The sequence below is a fragment of the Prunus mume genome, linkage group LG6 (assembly GCF_029339155.1).
Source record: "Prunus mume cultivar Tortuosa linkage group LG6, ASM2933915v1, whole genome shotgun sequence".
NCBI classification, from domain to species: Eukaryota; Viridiplantae; Streptophyta; class Magnoliopsida; order Rosales; family Rosaceae; genus Prunus; species Prunus mume.
Genome location: NC_142703.1, coordinates 19477163 through 19495456, shown reverse-complemented (window position 1 = coordinate 19495456; position 18294 = coordinate 19477163). Strand labels below are relative to the sequence as shown.

The following is an 18294-nucleotide window of genomic DNA, read 5'->3' as shown; positions in this document are numbered from 1 at the left end:
CAAATATCTAAGTATCCGAAGAACAGAATTCATGTGGTCTTCACTTGGAGAGTGCATAAATTGACTGACAACACTTACCGCATAAGCAATGTCTGGTCGATTATGTGACAAATAGATCAATCTTCCCACTAACATTTGGTATCTTTCTTTGTTAGTTGGAACTTGATCTGGATATTCTCCAAGATGATGATTCTGAACAATAGGAGTGTCCGCAGGTTTGCAATCTAGCATTCCTGTGTTTGTCAACAAGTCGAAGACATATTTCATTTGAAAGAGAAATATGTCTTGCTGCGATCGAGCCACCTCAATTCCTAAGAAATACTTGAGTCTACCTAGATCTTTCATCTCAAACTCAGTAGCCAAATAGTCTTGTAGTTGTGATATTTCATGTTTATCATTCCCAGTAATAATCATATCATCAACATAGATTATTAATGCTGTTACCCTCCCTTTCTGATGTTTCAAGAACAGAGTATGATTTGAGTTGCACTATTAGAAACCAATGTTCTTCATTGCCATGGTGAACCATCCAAACTATGCACGTGATGACCGTTTCAATCCATACAATTCTTTTCGTAACCTGTAAACTGTTCCAGTCTGAGTAGTATTATATCCAGGAGGAATGTCCATGCACACCTCCTCCGTGAGTTCGCCATGTAGAAAAGCATTCTTTACATCAAACTGGTGTAGTGGCCAATCCAAATTAGCTGCAAGGGACAATAAGATTCACGGTGTTTAACTTTGCAACTGGAGCAGAGGTTTCTTCATAATCTACACCATAGGACTGTGTGTACCCTTTTGCCACATTTCTTTCCTTGTATCGCTCGATAGATCCATTTGCATTTTGTTTTATAGTAAACACCCATCTACATCCGATAGTCTTTTTTTCTTGTGGTATAGTCTTCAATGTCCAAGTCTGATTTTTCTCAAGAGCTTTCATCTCCTATTTTATAGCTTGGACCCACTTAAGATCTTTCAATGCTTCAGAGACCTTAGTTGGAATATGTATAGCAGACAATTGATGCACAAAAGCCTTGAGTGATTCAGACAACTTCTCAGTGGATACATGATTTGCAATTAGATACTTGGATGTCTTGCCAATATCAGGTGAATAACGGTTTGGTGGCTTCCCATGATTTTGCCTAAAAGGTAATTGATATCCAATAGTTTTATCATCTAAATCAAGTCTAGTAGGAGTAGTTACCTCAAGGATATTCTCAGGAAATTAGTCTGTTGGTATTGTTGAGTTAGAAGGGGGGTCTTCATCTTGTTGTTTTGTATTGTTTGTAGGTGTGAGACTCGGAACAGAAATATCTTCGCATGGATCAGGTGGGTCAGACAATTGATTGCTATGAATGGGCAATTGATCGCTTTTAGGTAGAGAGTAATCTCGTGCTCCAGACTTGGGACGATCTATCATTTCTGCAGAGGAGAATTTCTTCGTTTTCAAGTTGCTCTGCTCTTCACTTCATAGCTCCCCAAGCGTAGAATTGGATGATGGGTCATGGAAGAACAGCTCAGATTCCAGAAAGGTCACATTCAAAGTGACATAGGTACTTCGGGTAAGAGGGTGATAACATCGGTAGCCTTTCTGATGAGTGGCATAACCCACAAAAACACAACGAAGTGCATAGAGGTCAAGTTTGCTACGTTGATTTTTGTGGAGATGAACGAAAGCCACACATCCAAAGATTTGGGGTGTGAGTACCAAAACAAAAAGTAGAGGTCTGTGTTGCGCAAGCACCTGTAAGAGAGTTTTAAATGTCAATACACCAGAAGGCATGCGGCTGATCAGGTGAACTGTGGTGACAATAGCATCATCCTAGTGATGGCGAGGAACATGACGCCAATCAGAAGTGCTAAGGCAGTTTCAAGAAGATGAATTCTTTTGTTCAGCAACACCATTTTGTTCCGGTGTTTAAGGACAAGTCGTCTCATGGATAATTCCATGTTGTTGGAAGTAAGTCTGAAAGTCGTGATTGACAAATTCTTCACCATTGTCTGAGCGAAGAATCTGGATTTGAGCATTAAACTGAGTTTTCATTTGTTTGTGAAAGGACTGAAAACGGGAAAACATTTTATTTTTATTCTTCAGCAAATAAAGCCATGTCATCCGTGTATAATCATATGCGAATGTGACAAACCATCGAACACCAGAACGAGCAGTGATAGGTAAAGGTCCCTAAACATCAGAGTGAATTAACGTAAATGGAGTAGTACACTTGTTTGTACTCAACAGGTAGGGCACACGATGACTCTTGGCCAAAATATAAGTATCACATGTGAAGTCAGAGTCCTTGAAACTTGAGAATAAATATGGTATAAGATGCTTCATATAACTAAAAGACGGATGTCCCAATCGACAATGCCATAACCAGATTTGCTGTTGTTTGCTATCAAAGGGATGCGTCACATTGTTAGCCACGCCGGGACTGAAGTCATCTATATAATATAGCCCCCCTTTCTTAGTACCACGACCAAGAATCTCCTTAGTGTGAATATCCTGAAGCAAACAAAAACTCGGGTAAATGAGTGCACAACAATTCAATTGTTCAGTAAGCTAACTAACTGACAACAATTTATTGGATGAAGATGGAACAAGTAAAGTATTAGACAGTGATAGAGAGAACGAGAGTTCAACAGTGCTAGCCCCTGTCACATGATAAGTAACTCTATTGACATTTGCAATACAAGTTCGTCGAGGTTGTGTAGTATTCAGAAAATCATCAGGATCAAACGTCATATGATTAGTTCCACCGGAATCAATTATCCAGCCCCTGGAATCAATCTTAGCGGAATTATGGACTACATAACCAGTACCATTACTGGTCGTATTGCGTTGTCCTCGATCTTTAAGAGTAGCCTACCAATCGGGATAACCATGCAATTTAAAACAAGTCTCACGAGTGTGTCTCGGATCACCACAATATGAGCAATCTGGTCCATGTGTTGGGGTTGTTAGTCGAGAAGTCATAATCTGTGCAGCAGAAGATGCATAGGATACATGTTAGTAGGAATTCAGATCGAGATCCTGAGCCTGATTCGAGGCCGGAGTCGGAGTCGAGGTCGGGATCGAGTCTGAATCGAGACAAATTCGTGGTCGAGGTCGGGTCATCATCGGAGTGGGGTCGGGGTCGTCGTCGGAGTCGGAGTTGGGGTCGTCGTTGTCATAGTCGGGGTCGGGGTTGTCAAAATAGGATCTTGATTCAAGATCATATTCAGGGCCAAAGTTTGCATCTGTAGGAGCTGAGCCATCTGGGCACTCAACTCAGCTATGGTTGGTTGAGAAGGAGTTAGTGGTGCTACCTCTATGAGGGATGAAAAAATCATTAGCCCCCATAGTAGCGGCGGGGGTTTAAAACTTGAGTTAGCAATTCCAAGATCGCCGCTCTGATACCATGCTAAAATATAAAAACTATGAGAGAATATTTGTTTGTAGGAATTTTCTGTGTATTCTTCTCCTTGTAGGAGGTCATATTTATAATACAATGAAATATGAATGGGAAAGTAAATAATAAATTCCTAAATCTATTTATAGTAGAAAATCATGAATTAAAGTAAATCAATTACAATTATAATAGGAATTCTTGGTGTGTAAGGAAAGTAAGTCAATATCCACAAGTCACGCCAATAGTAAAATCTTGAAGAAGATCACAAGAAGATGGAAAACAAGGAAAACTATATAGTACTTAATAATTTGTAGTAGATGTAATTTGGTGGCCACAAACCCAGTCATATGGTTTATGTAGTGGAAAGGTCATGGAGGATAGCCTCTGGATGGGGTATAGAAGGGAACAAGGGTTTATGAAGGATCACATGGTTCTGTCTGCCAAATATCATCAAGCATTTAGGCAAACTATGTAGAGCAAATTAGGCAAGATGTGAGTCAACAAATAGGAAGTCTCAATCAATGCCAAGGTCTTGGTTATGAAATGGATGACAGAGCCATGTGAACTTTACAATGCTAGTGTCTCTTGCCAAGACCCACTCAATTGGCCTAAAGACCATTCATTCAGTGCAAATTGCCTCATCACCAATCATTTTAGATAACAGATGGTTTTCAGCATACACCTTTATCTATATATGTATTTAGGAGTAAATCAACACGAGTTTACTAGTTCCTAGCTCTCCAGAAAAGCTTTCTCTGTTTCACAATTCGACTGAAATCTTCACAACGTTTTCTTGTTAAGAAATTTTAAACCATGGGTTTTAGTTGCCTGGTATTGTACATTTTAAGAAAAATCAAGCACCTTTAAAGGCTTTGGACGTTCCTAAAGGCTATTTTGCAGTGTATGTTGGGGACAGCCAGAATAAGCGATTTGTGAAGCTGTTATCATACTTGAACCAACCTTTGTTCCAAGATTTGTTAAGTCGAGCTGAAGAGGAATTTGGATATGATCATCCAATGGTGCTATGCTATCACAATTCCATGCAGCAAAGATTCCTTCCTTGATCTCATTTCTCGTTTTGGTACATGAACAGAGGCTAACATTCCCATGTCTATAAACACAATTTTGACACCAAGTGAATTGTTGCATCAGTACCAGAGTCTAAGGGAGACGCAGGGTGTGCCAGAATTTCCCAAAGGAGGTCTCCATGCTTTTGAGAGGGTATCAGGTTCCTATCCATTTCCTAAGGGAAGCAGGATAATCATGCTGATTGCCCATAAGGAGCGTCCTAAGGAAGACGCATGGAGAAGCCTCTTATGGGATATGCAGAACATGCCCGGAGTCTCTCAAGGGGGACCCTGACACTTGTCAACTTCCTAAGGGAAAAACATCCTACGGGATATGTAGAGCACGCCCTGAGTCCCTCAAGGGGGACCCTAGTACACATGAATCTCCAAAGGGAGATGTGCAATCAAAATACAGGCATGTTACTCAAGCAATTCACAAGTCAATATGCAAGTTACAATTAAGAAAAAGATAACTGAAATTTCCATTGCAAGCTGACCAACCGGCCAAGTTCAACAAAAGGAAGATGGTCGAAAAAAACCAATTATTCTAAATAAGAAAGCAAACTACAAAATCTGAAAAGAAATAAAGAAGTCTGCATCTACTCCGAGATGCCGGCAAGAGGCCCTTGATTTGTAGCCTCTTCGACATCCACTGATCACCATGCCTTCAGCTCCATATGCCTGCTTCCCGACATCTGCCATCATCTCATCTACCGCGTCCTCCCTGCTCCATCCTCTCCACCGCTTACTCTTGGTTCCTCCTTGCATAGGGAATAAGTTGGGGCAGAGCATCTCGATGTCTACATCGACAATTGCATAAAAGGGAGTAGTCCTATCTGCATAGTGCAGGTAGCCTAGCTTGTATGCATCCATGGTAGCTTCGAACTTGGATTCCTCAACAGACTTTCGATAAGTGCAAAATCTAGTCAGGAGCTTGTCATAGCTAAGAGAGATGTCAGCATTCTTGCGCTTAAGACGAAAGTATGCATATTTTCTACTAACCAAGTCAGCAAAGAAGGGGCAACATGACGAATTTGGATAGTTTCAATAGCAAAAGCTACTCCTTTTTGAAGTGGATGAAATGTTGCTTCCCTTTGTTTTTCCAAAGAAAGACTAGAGAAAGTACACAGATCGCCAACCTGACGGATTTGATCAACCAGCTCAACACAAGTGGATTGGCTTGATAGAAAGTTTGTCTTGAGTAGATCAGACACGCCCACATCTCCGACAGGATTGAACTTGTCCACCTTAGGGTTAGCCGTTAGCAGATGACTCTCTTGTCTTCTTAGCCTCTCCAACCTCACCTCCAAATGAGTCAATAACGCTGAATCAACTCCATGCTTGATTGCCCCTGATTTAGCAGCTAGATCGTGAGTAGACCTCCCGATTCGATCTCCATCCTTCGACTGATGTAGGTGACCTGAACTTCGAAGAGGAACATCTGCACCTCTTTCCCTCTCAATAAGTGAACTAGACCGTGCATGGACTATTTCATAGAGCAGATCATGGTCTTCAAGTTTGTCAGCAGGAGACTTGAGTAGAACATCTCGAGCACTGCGCATACCACCAACCTTCCTGCTATATGTACTAGCGAGATGCTTAAGCCCTAGCAGATGAAGGAGCAGCTCCTACTTATGTCTTCTTAGCAGAAGAGAGCCTTGGTTTCTTCCTCAACGGAGATACATTCTTCACTAGCGAATCCGCAGCTCCATTTCTTGAAGACTTAACATCAACCTTCCTTTTCGATGAGGGGTTCGGTAGAACACTCAAGCTCTCGCAAGCGGATCATCAAGTCTAGAACGCGTTCGCTTCCATCTCTCAACACCTTGGGCGGGGCAGACCATCAACCTCCCCGTGGCTCGCAATGCATGAGGCCCTAGCATGTTCCAGCCCAAATCTACGATGGATAGACAACAATGTCCACTTGTGCGCACTTGCTCCATCACACTGCCCACTAGCAACTGTCACGACAACAACTAGCCGGGCTTCCCCCACAACCCACAAAAAAGAAGAAAAAGAAATATGGGTGCTCGACTTACGTTGGAATGCACGACGACTCATCTCTTTGACAAGCAGTACAAATTCTCCAATTTCTCTCTCAAGCTAGAAAGTAGAGAATTTAAGTTTGTGATGTGAAGAAGAGTGAAGAGAATTTACACAGGTTGGGCATCCTAGGTCAAGAAGGAATCGCAAGCCCATTCCTACTAGGAACCCAACTCCAAGAACAGTTCAAAAGCCCACTCCAATTGGGAACCCAATATGCAAAAGGAGTCCAACTCCACTGAAAGAAGCCTAGTTACAGCTGGACAACCTAACAGTTAATTCACACCTCCTCCATGCCACCACGTGCCATGCAGAAGCTGGGGGGCACTTGTGGGAACCAAATTAAATCAAAACCCTAGGTCAAATATTTCCTTCCATTTGGGGATTATTTGACCTAATTGGGAGTTACTTAATTTAATCGGGGGTTACTCAATTTAATTGGGAGTTACCTGATTTAATTGGGATTGATTTGATTCCTACCATAATTAGGGATTTGATTTAATCAAATCCCTAATTAATCAAATCTCGCCAAATCGAGGAGGAATAATTCATTTCCATCTATGGAATTATTCCTCTGAAACCCTAGCCTCCTAGGCCCTTATAAATAGATGGCTATGCACAAAGGTTGATGTACATCTGAATTCTTATTGAAACTATGCAGAAATCTTCCCTTCACAAACCCTAGCCGCCTCCTATCTCTCTCTCTCTCTCTCTCTCTTTTACATAAGGCTCTAGCTACCCGGTTTACACCATAAACATATCTTCGTACCCTATTAGCTATTGTTTTCTTTACGAATCAATTGAACTAACTTAGGCATCGGAGGGTCTTTGGCCAACACACCCTGGGTGTGGTCCTCTTATTGAATTTATTTTGCAAGGAGAAGGAGACGACGAAGAGGAAGACGTCTTAGAGAATATTCCCGTGGGATGAGAAAGCGCTCCCACATATATGATGAAGACAATTTTAATAATGATGGGGGGTTATAAAAGGGACACTGACTCATGAGAGATCACAAGGTGCTTTCTTCCACTTGAACAACCAGATTTGAGGTGAAATATTATTGGGCATTCACTGACAAAATACTTTGAGGTATTTACACCAAAGAATTGATATATCTGTCGACACATACAGTTGCACAGATCTATAGTCTCAATCACTACCAAGGTCAACTAGATGTGAGTTGGAAGACATAACCATGTGAACTTTCGAACGCTTGTACTCTATTCCCAAGCCCCACTCAAATACCACTCATCAAAATTCTATAGATTTTGTTGAAAACCCTTTTACAATTTTGTTTACCTGTATTCTACCCTAGGAAACAAGTCATCGCGTTCTCTACTAGCAAATCTGTTGAAATTTCAACATCATGACAAATTTGTAGGCCTAGCTCTTAAATAAATAGGTTTATTGTTTTAGTTTTGATAACGTCTGCTGGTCTGGCCAGTCAATCAAGAAATGTAGGACATTGTTTCTTGATTTTGGTAAGTGCCTCGTGAAGTTTTCTTGATGAATTGGAGACATGAGCATGTGAAGTTTTCTTGATGACTTTAGGACAAGTCCATGTGAAGTTTTCTCTCAGTTACTTCCACCAGTGCTTCATCACCAATCATTTAGGTAACTGGCTTACATCACTTTTTCTCTATATATATACTTGATCATATTCAGGAGCAAACCACCAAGTCTTTTAATTCTAAATTCCCAAAGCAAGCTTAATTTCTCTCTTCCTCGTTGTTAATTTGCATTCTTTTTTAGAAGTTTTAAAACCATGGGTTTCCGGTTGCCTGGTATTGTACACGCTAAGAAAAATCAAGTACTTTCAAAGGGCTTGGATGTTCCTAAAGGCTACTTTGCAGTGTATGTTGGGGAGAGCCAGAAGAAGCGGTTTGTGATTTCGGTTTCATTCTTGAACCAACCTTCATTCCAAAATTTGTTAAGTCATGCTGAAGATGAATTTGGGTATGATCATCCAATGGGTGGTATCACAATCCCCTGCAGTGAAGACACCTTCCTTCATCTCATCTCGCGCTTTGGTGTATGAGCACAACATGCTTCATACATGCACAATTTTGACACCAGTGTCTACAAAGACAAATTTTTGGATCTGAATTTGCAGCCAAGACATCCTTGATGAGGAGATGCTAACTGCGGATGAATTGAAGACAACTTCGATAATTCACAGTTTATAACTTCAAACCGCTTGTGAGAGCTGAGGAGAAAATGGCCACCTAGCAGATAAAATTAACCGACACCCTTGCTCAAGACTGTTATTGCTTTGCTTGGAATTTGAAAGCTGGCAAGATCAGTTATTCAACCCCATGTACTTAGTTGTCCTACAAGAAAAATTGAGATTAGCTATTTTCCTTTTGATTGAACAATTTACAGTTCTGTACGTGATGATCATTTTTCATTTAATTGATATCTACTGGCTACCATGTAATGTTTAATTAATCTGCATAGGGAGCAGATTTACACAAAATTACTAATGGAATATTTGACAGAAGTTGTTTCTAGCAGCAACGAGCTTTGAATTCGCCATGAATAGCTCTCTAATCCATGCTTAATTTCCAATGAACATACTATTGTTGTTCCACTCTCATAAAAGTCAAACCATAAGTTGAACTATCCACCTTGTAATCATTTGTCTTTGAACCTAAGATCTAGGAAGCACTTGGCCAACCTATCCCATTGCCACTTGAGCTAGAGCTAATGGGCAAGGTCAAAGAAAAGTATGGAAAGGCAATAAAATTCTCCCTGTAACAAAAAAGAAAGAAAGGCTATATGTTTGGTAATTCGGTAAAACAGGCCAGGCCTGATGTGAAGAGACTGATCAGGTCTATGAAACTGCCATTGATGTGTACTTTTCCTATCCACAACTAGGCACATTCTGATTGCTAGAGTGGTTCAACTGTAGTAAAATTAGTTTTTGCTTTCAGCAAAGACAGAACCATCTGATCTTCAAATGCTTATGTCTCCCAAACCTGTGATTATGATTCAAACCAGCTGCTGATAGCTGGAGACCACAAATTCATGCATGGAAAGGCAGAGGTCACATCACTATCTAGCTACAATGTTCAAGAGATACAAAGAAGCCTTAGGAGAACATGCACATACAGCACAGCATCCTCTTCACAAGTGATTGTCTAGAAGGTTGATGTACTATGCATATGCAATGACCTTTGGAACGTTAGGTAATACCAGCTAATGCAGGTTTTTTTGGTTGAGAATACCTTATATATGCAACTGTTCATATCCTTTTTTTTTACCTGCCGATCTTCAAAACTTGCTTAGACATGTAATGTAATCTACTTTTAACTCCAAAGAGGTTTTCTTTTCAATTGGTTAAGATGAAACATCTATTCAGACGGAATCTTTGTAATTAAAGACATGCATAAAACTTGATAACTACGCAAAATTTTGCAGATTAACAAAATTATAATTATTGAATAGTTCAAATTAGAAAGTATCAAGCAAGTCATCCACTGCAAGAGGTCAACCAACTTATTAAGAAGAAAGATGCATGCTCTAATTGATGTTACGGCAAAGCATGGATTAGTATTATATGTGGAGAATTCAGTACTCACGTATGTTTAACTCTGATACCTATAGTGATTGCTTGCATCACTTTGATACCATAAGATAAAAATGAAATTAATTATGAATCAGAATGGTAAATATCATCTTCTAACGTGTTTGAGTTTTTGTAGAACAACTAAGTACATGGTTTGACACTAAACAATATTGCTATTTATCAATCTCTATTCAAAGCAACATTGTACTTGGCCAGCGGTTCGCAAGTTTATATCCGCAGGGCTGGCCATTTTCTCCTCAGCACACAAGCGATTTGGAAGTTCTAGCCATCAATTAGCCAAGGAGTCTTCAATCAAGGGATGTGAGATGCCATTAGTAATGCATGATAAACCCAAGCCCTTTCTTCATCCAGAGATAACGATCTCTTCAATCCTCATTCTCCTGCTTCTACATGCAATCCAAAAATTGCTCCTTAAGTAGCTCAAGTACATATGCAGCCAATGGTGTCAAAATTGTGTTTATATGTCAGCCTCAACTCATAGACCAAACTGAGAGGTGAGATCAAGAAAGGTGCCTTCGTTGCAGGGGATCGTGATACCACCCATTGGATGATCATATCCAAATTCTTCTTCAGCTTGACTTAACAAATCTTGGAAAGAATGGTGGTTCAAGTACGACACTGGAATGACAAACCTCTTCTTTTGGCTCTCCCCAACATAGACTGCAAAATAGCCTTTAGGGACATCTAAGGCCTTTGAATGTACTTGGTTTGAAGTTGGTAAAGACTGAAGAAGATTTTTCTTAACATGTAGAATACCAGGCAACCGGAAACCCATGGTTTTGAAATTTCTCAATGACAAGAGAACGAAAATGAAGATTTCAAATAAATTGCAAAACAGAGAAATCTTTGAATATGTGTGATCAATGAAAGACTCGCTTTGCTTTGTTCCTCAATCTGATCATATGTGTATATATAGGTAGTATAGGTAGTATACTGAAAACAATCTGTTACCTAAAATGATTGGTGATGAGACACCAGGATGGACCCAATTAGTGAGAGACATTAGCTCATGGAGTATCGCATGGACATGTCTTCTAATAAATCAAGAAAAACTCACAAGCCAATGCCCAAAATGAAGAAACATCATGTCCTACCTCTTTTAATAGCTGCAAAGACCAACCGAAGTAATTAAAAGACTATTAAGTGTAAGCCATTAGCAGATCAAAGACATGCTTGAGACCAAGTAGACCCAGTACTAACTTGTGGATCAACTCTCTCATAGCAATTAATTTTCCTAACCACAGGCTACTTTGCAACACACGCCATACGTAAAGTGATGCGAGAGATAGAGCCAATTTCTGAATTGACTGAAGAAAATGGTACATACCTACTTTATAAACTAGGGATTGCTTACCGCAATTTGATCTTTCTTAGAACAAAACCACATGGTGGCTGTTTATCTGCTCTGAATTCAGCTATCATAACCTTTTAAGTTCATGTCTCCAAATCACTGCAGGAATGGATTTTGACTATCACATAAGCTGGCAGCTTGCATTTTGTGATTTTTGCACCTGGTACATACCCCAGTATTTCAGATTTTAATTAGGCGGGACATGATGTTCCTCCGTTATAGAAATTAACTCATGAGTATCTCTTGATTAGTTGGAAGACACATCCATGTGATACTCCATGAGCTATGTCTCTCACTTGGGGTCCATCTTCATCACTAATCATTTTATGTAACAGCTGGTCTTCACCATACCACTTCATCTATATATACACATATATAATCAGCTTCATAGCACAGCAACACCAGCCATCTCATTACCAAGCATATCAAAGCTTTCTCTGTTTGAAACCTTCCTTGTTGGTATTTATATCAAGAAATTTCAAAACCATGGGTTTCCGGTGGCCTAGTATTGTACATGCTAAGAAAAATCAAACACCTTCAAAGTCCTTAGATGTCCCTAAAGGCTATTTTGCGGTCTATGTTGGGGAGAGCAAGAAGCGGTTTGTGATCCCAGTATCATACTTGAACCAGTCTTCTTTTCAAGATTTGTTAAGTCTAGCAGAAGAAGAATTTGGGTATGATCATCCAATGGGAATTATTACAATCCCATGCAGTGAAGATGCCTTCCTTGATCTCACCTCCGGCTTCAGTGTATGAGCAGAAGCAAGCCTCCATATATATACACAATTTTGACACCGGAGGTTGCAGGTGTACAAAGGAGCACTTGTCTACCCAGCTAACTTGAGAGGTCTATCGTCCAGTGACATGATGATATCCTTTGATGGGAGCGGCCTTTAGCAATCACCGATTAGAACTTCAAACCCTTGTGAGCTGAGGAGAAAATTGCCAGCCTAGTGGACATAAATTCCCTGACATTTATTTTTAGAAGAATATAATGACCTATATTACTTTGAATTTGAAAGATGGCAAGACATTTATTTTCAACCCCATGTACTCTGTTGTCCTGCAAGGAAACTTGAGATTATAATATTTTCCTCTTAACAGAATTGCTTACAGTTCTCTCATTCATTATTCTTGATTTTATCATTAGCTTACTAAGTAATCCAAGTATTCCCATAGGCAGCATATTTGCACACAAGTAAATAATGGAATATTTGACAGACCAAGTCTCTAATGGTAGTACTGGAGCAGAATCTCTCTTTTTATTTATCTATTAAAACAATCAAATCCTGAACTTAATGCCATTTCCTGGAGTTTCAGTAAACTAAATTAGGCCAGGCTTCATATGCAGAGACTAATCAGGTCTGCAGAATTTATTTTGATTTGGTCTTGCCAAGATACATACATATATATATATTGGTAACCAACCTCGACCATAGGATCGAGGAAATTTTATTAGAAGAAAGAAAGAAATGGATAAGAGATACATATGGTCACAAACTTCTCTCTGTATTAAGATGTTAGTATGCTAAAGCAGCTTAATAATTGGAGACTTTTCCGTCCACAACTAGGCAAATCCAGAATACCATAGTGGTTCAATTGAAGTAAGCTTGATTTCGTTTTTAGCTACCCACGTCCACGACTGCCAAATTCCTGACAATGATTCGAGCTGCTGATGACCACAGATTCCTGCATGGAGTATTTAATGCAGAACATGCACACACATATCACAGCATCCTCTCTAAATATATGCATCAAACCGTTTAATTATGCTAATGTAATGTATAGGTACACTACCCCAGTCAGAAGGTCTCAAATGTATATATGATTTTAGGAAGTGAACATAGTCTTGTTGAAAGCAAAACCTCTATTGCAAGAGGTGAGCCAACTTAAAAAAAGAATATGCTCTATCTAATGTGTAGAAAACTCTCCAATTATATAGCTTATATATACTTAATATAGACGCTTTTATATACATATACATATATATGAGACGGTAAAGGTGCCTTCGCTGCAGGGGATCGTGATGCCACCATTGGATGATCGTATCCAAATTCTTCTTCAGTTCAACTTAAAAAATCTTGGAATGAAGGGTGGTTCAATTCTGAAATGGGAATCACAAACCCGTTCATTTGGCTCTTGCCAACTTAATTAGACTGCAAAATAGCCTTTCTGGAGGCCTTTTGAAGGTACTTGGTTTGCAGTTGATAGAGTCTGGAAAGAACTATTCTTCACATCTACAATAACACCAGGCAACCAAAACCCACGGTCTTGATATTTCTCAACAAAACCATATGCAAAGCAAAACAAGTCTTCTCATTTCCCAAGCTGATAAAAGCTCTCTGTTTTGCTATTTTATTTTTAAATTCTTCTTTGTTTTGTTGAGAAATATCAAAGCAATCCCTGTTTTATATCAATGTGAAAATATATCAAATGAAGTTATGCTGAAAAAAATCAGATCTATGTGTATATATATAGATGAAGAATAGCACAAAATGATTGCTGATGAGAAACAAGGATGGACCCAATTGAGAAACCTTAGATCATGGAACAGCACATAGACCTTTCTTCCGGTTAACCAAGAAAAGCTCATGAGTCATTGTCTATGTCAATGAGAAAACATCATGTCCTACCTCTCTTTTAAAAGCAAGAGAGACCAACAGGAAAAAAAAAATCCTGCTTAGAAGATAAGTCTCTATTAGATCACGGACATGGTTGAGACCACGTGGACCCCAATACTAATTTGCAGATCAACTATCTCATATAGCAATAATTATCAGTACTATTTATAGATTGATTGAAGAAAATGGTACGTAATCTGTAACCAAGGATTGCTCGTCACAATTTGATCTTTCATAGAACAACATCACATGGAGGGTGGTTACTTGCTCCCAGTTTAGCTATCATATGACCTTTAAATTCATGGCTCCAAATCCCAACAGATATAGATTGTGAAGCATCAACAATTATCACACAAGCTGACAGCTTCTATGTGGTTGTGATATTTTCCAGTGTCATCCGTAAAACTTAAGAACTGGTCTATTCAAGTGAGGCGGGGCATGATGTTTGTTGAGTATTGCCACATGATTTTTCCTTCATGAGTTGGAACACAAGTCCATGTGATATTCCATGAGCTAATGTCTCTCACCGGGGTCCATTGTGGTGATTCTTCACCAATCATTTAACGTAAAAGATGGTCTTCCCCACACCATTTCATCTATAAAAACACACACATGCTCAGATTCAAGAGCGAAGCAACACAAGTGTTTCTATTCCTAAGAATATCTTATCATTGGGGAGCTTTCTCACTCCCTTCATTTAGGAAATCTTCCTTTTTGGTCTTGTTATTGAGAAATTTCAAAACAATGGGCTTCCGGTTGCCTGGCATTGTACATGCTAAGAAAAACAAAGTACCTTCAAAGTCCTTGGATGTTCCTAAAGGCTACTTTGCAGTCTATGTTGGGGAGGGTGAAAAGAAGCGGTTTGTGATTCCAGTATCATACTTGAACCAACCGTCATTTCAAGATTTGTTAACTCGAGCTGAAGATGAATTCGGGTATGATCATCCAATGGGTGCTATCACAATCCCCTGCAGTGAAAACACTTTCCTTGATCTCACCTCTAGCTTTGGTGTATGAGCCCAGGCTCAAATTCTCCATAGACACAATGCTGACTCCTTTGGCTGCAGCTGTACAAGGGCCAATTAATTCTCTCACAGATAAATTTTGGGTCGAAATTCGCTGCCAACGCATCCTTCAGGAGACGCTAAAACTGGCTGAATTCAAGGAAGGTCTTGGATTGAGAATCAACTGAATGATATGATGATATCCTTCAGTAATTCACGGGTTAGAACTTCAAACTGCTTGCGAGCTGAGGAAAAAAAAAAGCCAGCCAGCAGCACTGACTTTCAAGATTCTTTATGTCAACCCCATGTATCTAATTGTCCTGCAAGGAAAATTGAGATCAAAATACTTGACACATTAATATGAAGTGCTTACAGTTCTTTCTTTCATTGATATTTTTCATTTTATTACTTTCTTCTGGCAACCAAGAAATGTAAATAATCACCATAGGCAGCAGATTAAGTCTCCGAGCTTCAAATTCTCAATAAAAAGCACTAATCAATGGTTAGAACATGTTAACGTTCCACTCTCATAAAAGTCAAATATTAAAATTTTGTCATCCACTAAATCAAGTTAATTAGACCAACTATCAATGGGATTAGTCACCTTGTGATCGTTTGTCTTTGGCAAAGTAGTTTGTGAATATCGGTCCCTCTGCCTTACATTATTATGTGTTGGTGAATCGCAGCCTTTTTTTTAATACAAACGATAAAAATTGAACCTACGATATCCAGCTACCAGTTTCCCACCTTATCCCAATGCCACTTAGAGCTAAGGGACAAGTAGCAGAGTTTAGTGAAACAAAATAGAGGAAAAAATAGCAATAAATGTGTGATTCCTCAGTAGCTTTGTTGTCTGAAGTTTGGTAATTGGGTAAATTAGGCAAGGCTTGCTTCTTATCAAAAGACTAATCAGGTATAAAGTTGGATATATGGGCACTAATTTCTCCCTGTATTAAGAGGTGTTAGCATGCTGATGCAGCTGAGTTAAATTAGAGACTTTTCCTATTCACAACTAGGCAAACTTGGATCTGATTTCCAGATTGGTTTATTGAAGTAAATTTAGCTTTTGTTTTTAGCTAAGCAGGTCCATCACTACCAAATTCTACATGATGATTTGGAAGACTAGAAGCAGGTGACCCTTTAAGTGAGTATGTCTCCCAAACCATGATGACGATCCGAGCTACTTATGGATAGAGGCCACAAATGCATGCATGGAAAAGCAGAGGCTAGATCACTGTTTAGATAGCTACCATATTCTGCAGATATCAAAAATGCAGAATGCAAGACATGCGCATCCAGCACAGAATCCTCTGCGTGAGTGTTTGTCTAGCAAGTTAATGTACTTAATTGGATCGAACGTAATCTATATGAGTGTTTAATTTCTCTTGTTGGTCTCATAACCTACTAAGGTGGGATATGGTGTTTGTTTAGAATGGGCATTGACTCGTGAGTTTTTCTTGATTGGTTGGACGACAAGTCCATGTGAAATTCCATGAGCTAATGTCTCTAACATGGGTCCATTCCAGTGATTCTTGACCAATCTTTTTATATAACAGATAGTCTTCACGCTACCACTTCATCTATATATACATATGATCAGATCAGGAACAAAGCACCACAAGTCTTCTATTCCCAAACATATCTTATCAAAGCCTTTTCAGTTTCTCAATTCATTTGAAATCTTCCTTCTTTGTGTTCATATAGAAATCTTGAAATATGGGTTTCCGGTTGCCTGGTACCATACATGCTAAGAAAACCCAAGTACCATCGAAGTCCTTAGATGTCCCTAAAGGCTATTTTGCAGTCTATGTTGGGGAGAGTCAGAAGAAGCGGTTTGTGATTCCACTATCATACTTGAATCAGTCCTCTTTCCAAGATTTATTAAGTCAAGTGGAAGAAGAGTTTGGATACGATCATCCAATGGGTGGTATTACAATCCCCTGCAGTGAAGAAGCCTTCCTTGATCTCACCTCTCGCTTTGGTGTGTGAGCAACATTCTTGACACCAATGGCTGCAGCTGTATTGGTGTTACTTGTCTAGATCGAAAAAACCTTTGGATCCCAGTTTTCAACCAAGGCATCTTCCAGGAATTGCTATTAACTCAGGCTGAACTGAAGAAGGGGCTTGGACTGATCATCCTCTTATTGCATCCAACGATGACAAAGACCTTTCACAATTCGTTGGCTAGAACAACAAACCGCTTGTGAGCTGAGGATCAAAATGGCCAGCCCTAGCTGATAAATCATCACTGGCGTTATTAAATTTGTCCACAATGATAGTGATTTATTTTGAATTTGAAAGATGACATGACTAGCCATTGTCAACCTCATGTACTTGGTTGCTCTGCAAGGCAAATTGAAAGGATTATTTTCGTTTAACTGAAATTCTTACAGTTCTATTGTTCATCTTTCAATTTGTTATGATCTTTCTGCAACCAAGTAATGTAAGTAATCACCAGGGTCAACTGACTTACACACAATTGACTTAGGAGATGAAGTCACTTAGTAATGAAAATTAGTGCCCAATCAAACCAATTTCAGAAAAACATTTTCTATAAGTCACTCTATCCCAATTCAAACCAATCAAAGTACTAAACATTCACCCAAAGAGAAATCAAAATTTCTGATTAAACCCAACATCAAAATTAAGAATTGAAGAAAACCCAGATTTTGAAATTCGAATTCCAAGTTAAGTTTCTAAACTGTAGTACAGATAAATTTTTCCTCTTTTTTTTTTTTTTTGGTCGAAAGATAAATTTCTCTTTTTATGTCAGAAATATCACAAAAGCCAATTACAATGCTCATTGCTCATTGAATTAACGTACAAATCTTGATTAAAAGACGTATAAAACTACGAATAAATATTTTTCTAGTAAGAATGTGGATGGACTATTTATGCATAGGTGTGCAAGATGCAAAAATTTGCTTTCCAAGTAATTGCTGAAGTGATGTTGACTTGGTCCATAACAATGTTGAGACAACCTGGATTCTCAGAGCAATCAAATACTATGGCTTGCTCATTTCCAGAGGTTCCTTGGAAGCCACGGTATGTACATATGACATTTTAAAACAAAATAATAATAATTAGAAATTAAATCAAACTAGCTCTATTTCATCGTGTAAATCTTTGTTAATATTAATTATAAATTGTGAAAATTCACCCATTTTTTACTGTCATGTTTGCCATTACAGTAGTGTTGGTCAATGATAATAGGATTTTTAGCTGCTAT

General features: G+C 39.0%; 5 protein-coding genes and 1 pseudogene across 5 annotated transcripts; 5 read left to right on the top strand and 1 right to left on the bottom strand.

Annotated features, from left to right (window-relative positions):
* The first annotated feature begins 3736 nt into the window (after window positions 1–3736).
* On the top strand, window positions 3737–4478 carry LOC148916359 (auxin-induced protein 15A-like; annotated as a pseudogene).
* A 3041-nt stretch (window positions 4479–7519) lies between these two features.
* On the top strand, window positions 7520–9013 carry LOC148916358 (auxin-induced protein 15A-like). Its single transcript, XM_089055190.1, has 2 exons — window positions 7520–8114; window positions 8253–9013. The coding sequence occupies exon 2, from the start codon at window positions 8266–8268 to the stop codon at window positions 8536–8538; it is 273 nt and encodes a 90-aa protein (XP_088911316.1). The 5' UTR covers window positions 7520–8114; window positions 8253–8265; the 3' UTR covers window positions 8539–9013.
* Window positions 9014–10134: 1121 nt separating this feature from the next.
* Window positions 10135–11185, bottom strand: LOC103335825 (auxin-induced protein 15A-like). Its single transcript, XM_008238858.2, has one exon. It carries the CDS (start codon window positions 10862–10864, stop codon window positions 10565–10567), a length of 300 nt encoding a protein of 99 aa, XP_008237080.2. The 5' UTR covers window positions 10865–11185; the 3' UTR covers window positions 10135–10564.
* A 571-nt stretch (window positions 11186–11756) lies between these two features.
* LOC148916357 (auxin-induced protein 15A-like) lies at window positions 11757–12546 on the top strand. The gene has a single exon (XM_089055185.1). It carries the CDS (start codon window positions 11927–11929, stop codon window positions 12194–12196), a length of 270 nt encoding a protein of 89 aa, XP_088911311.1. The 5' UTR covers window positions 11757–11926; the 3' UTR covers window positions 12197–12546.
* A 2222-nt stretch (window positions 12547–14768) lies between these two features.
* LOC103335826 (auxin-induced protein 15A-like) lies at window positions 14769–15452 on the top strand. The gene has a single exon (XM_016795376.2). It carries the CDS (start codon window positions 14806–14808, stop codon window positions 15076–15078), a length of 273 nt encoding a protein of 90 aa, XP_016650862.2. The 5' UTR covers window positions 14769–14805; the 3' UTR covers window positions 15079–15452.
* Window positions 15453–16663: 1211 nt separating this feature from the next.
* Window positions 16664–17443, top strand: LOC148916356 (auxin-induced protein 15A-like). Its single transcript, XM_089055191.1, has one exon. The coding sequence runs from the start codon at window positions 16782–16784 to the stop codon at window positions 17052–17054; it is 273 nt and encodes a 90-aa protein (XP_088911317.1). The 5' UTR covers window positions 16664–16781; the 3' UTR covers window positions 17055–17443.
* Window positions 17444–18294: the final 851 nt, after the last annotated feature.

Excerpts from the sequence above, each read along its gene's own strand:
- LOC103335825 (XM_008238858.2), bottom strand. The coding sequence starts at position 10,864 with ATGGGTTTCCGGTTGCCTGGTATTCTACATGTTAAGAAAAATCTTCTT.
- LOC148916357 (XM_089055185.1), top strand. The coding sequence starts at position 11,927 with ATGGGTTTCCGGTGGCCTAGTATTGTACATGCTAAGAAAAATCAAACA.
- LOC148916358 (XM_089055190.1), top strand. The coding sequence starts at position 8,266 with ATGGGTTTCCGGTTGCCTGGTATTGTACACGCTAAGAAAAATCAAGTA.
- LOC148916356 (XM_089055191.1), top strand. The coding sequence starts at position 16,782 with ATGGGTTTCCGGTTGCCTGGTACCATACATGCTAAGAAAACCCAAGTA.
- LOC103335826 (XM_016795376.2), top strand. The coding sequence starts at position 14,806 with ATGGGCTTCCGGTTGCCTGGCATTGTACATGCTAAGAAAAACAAAGTA.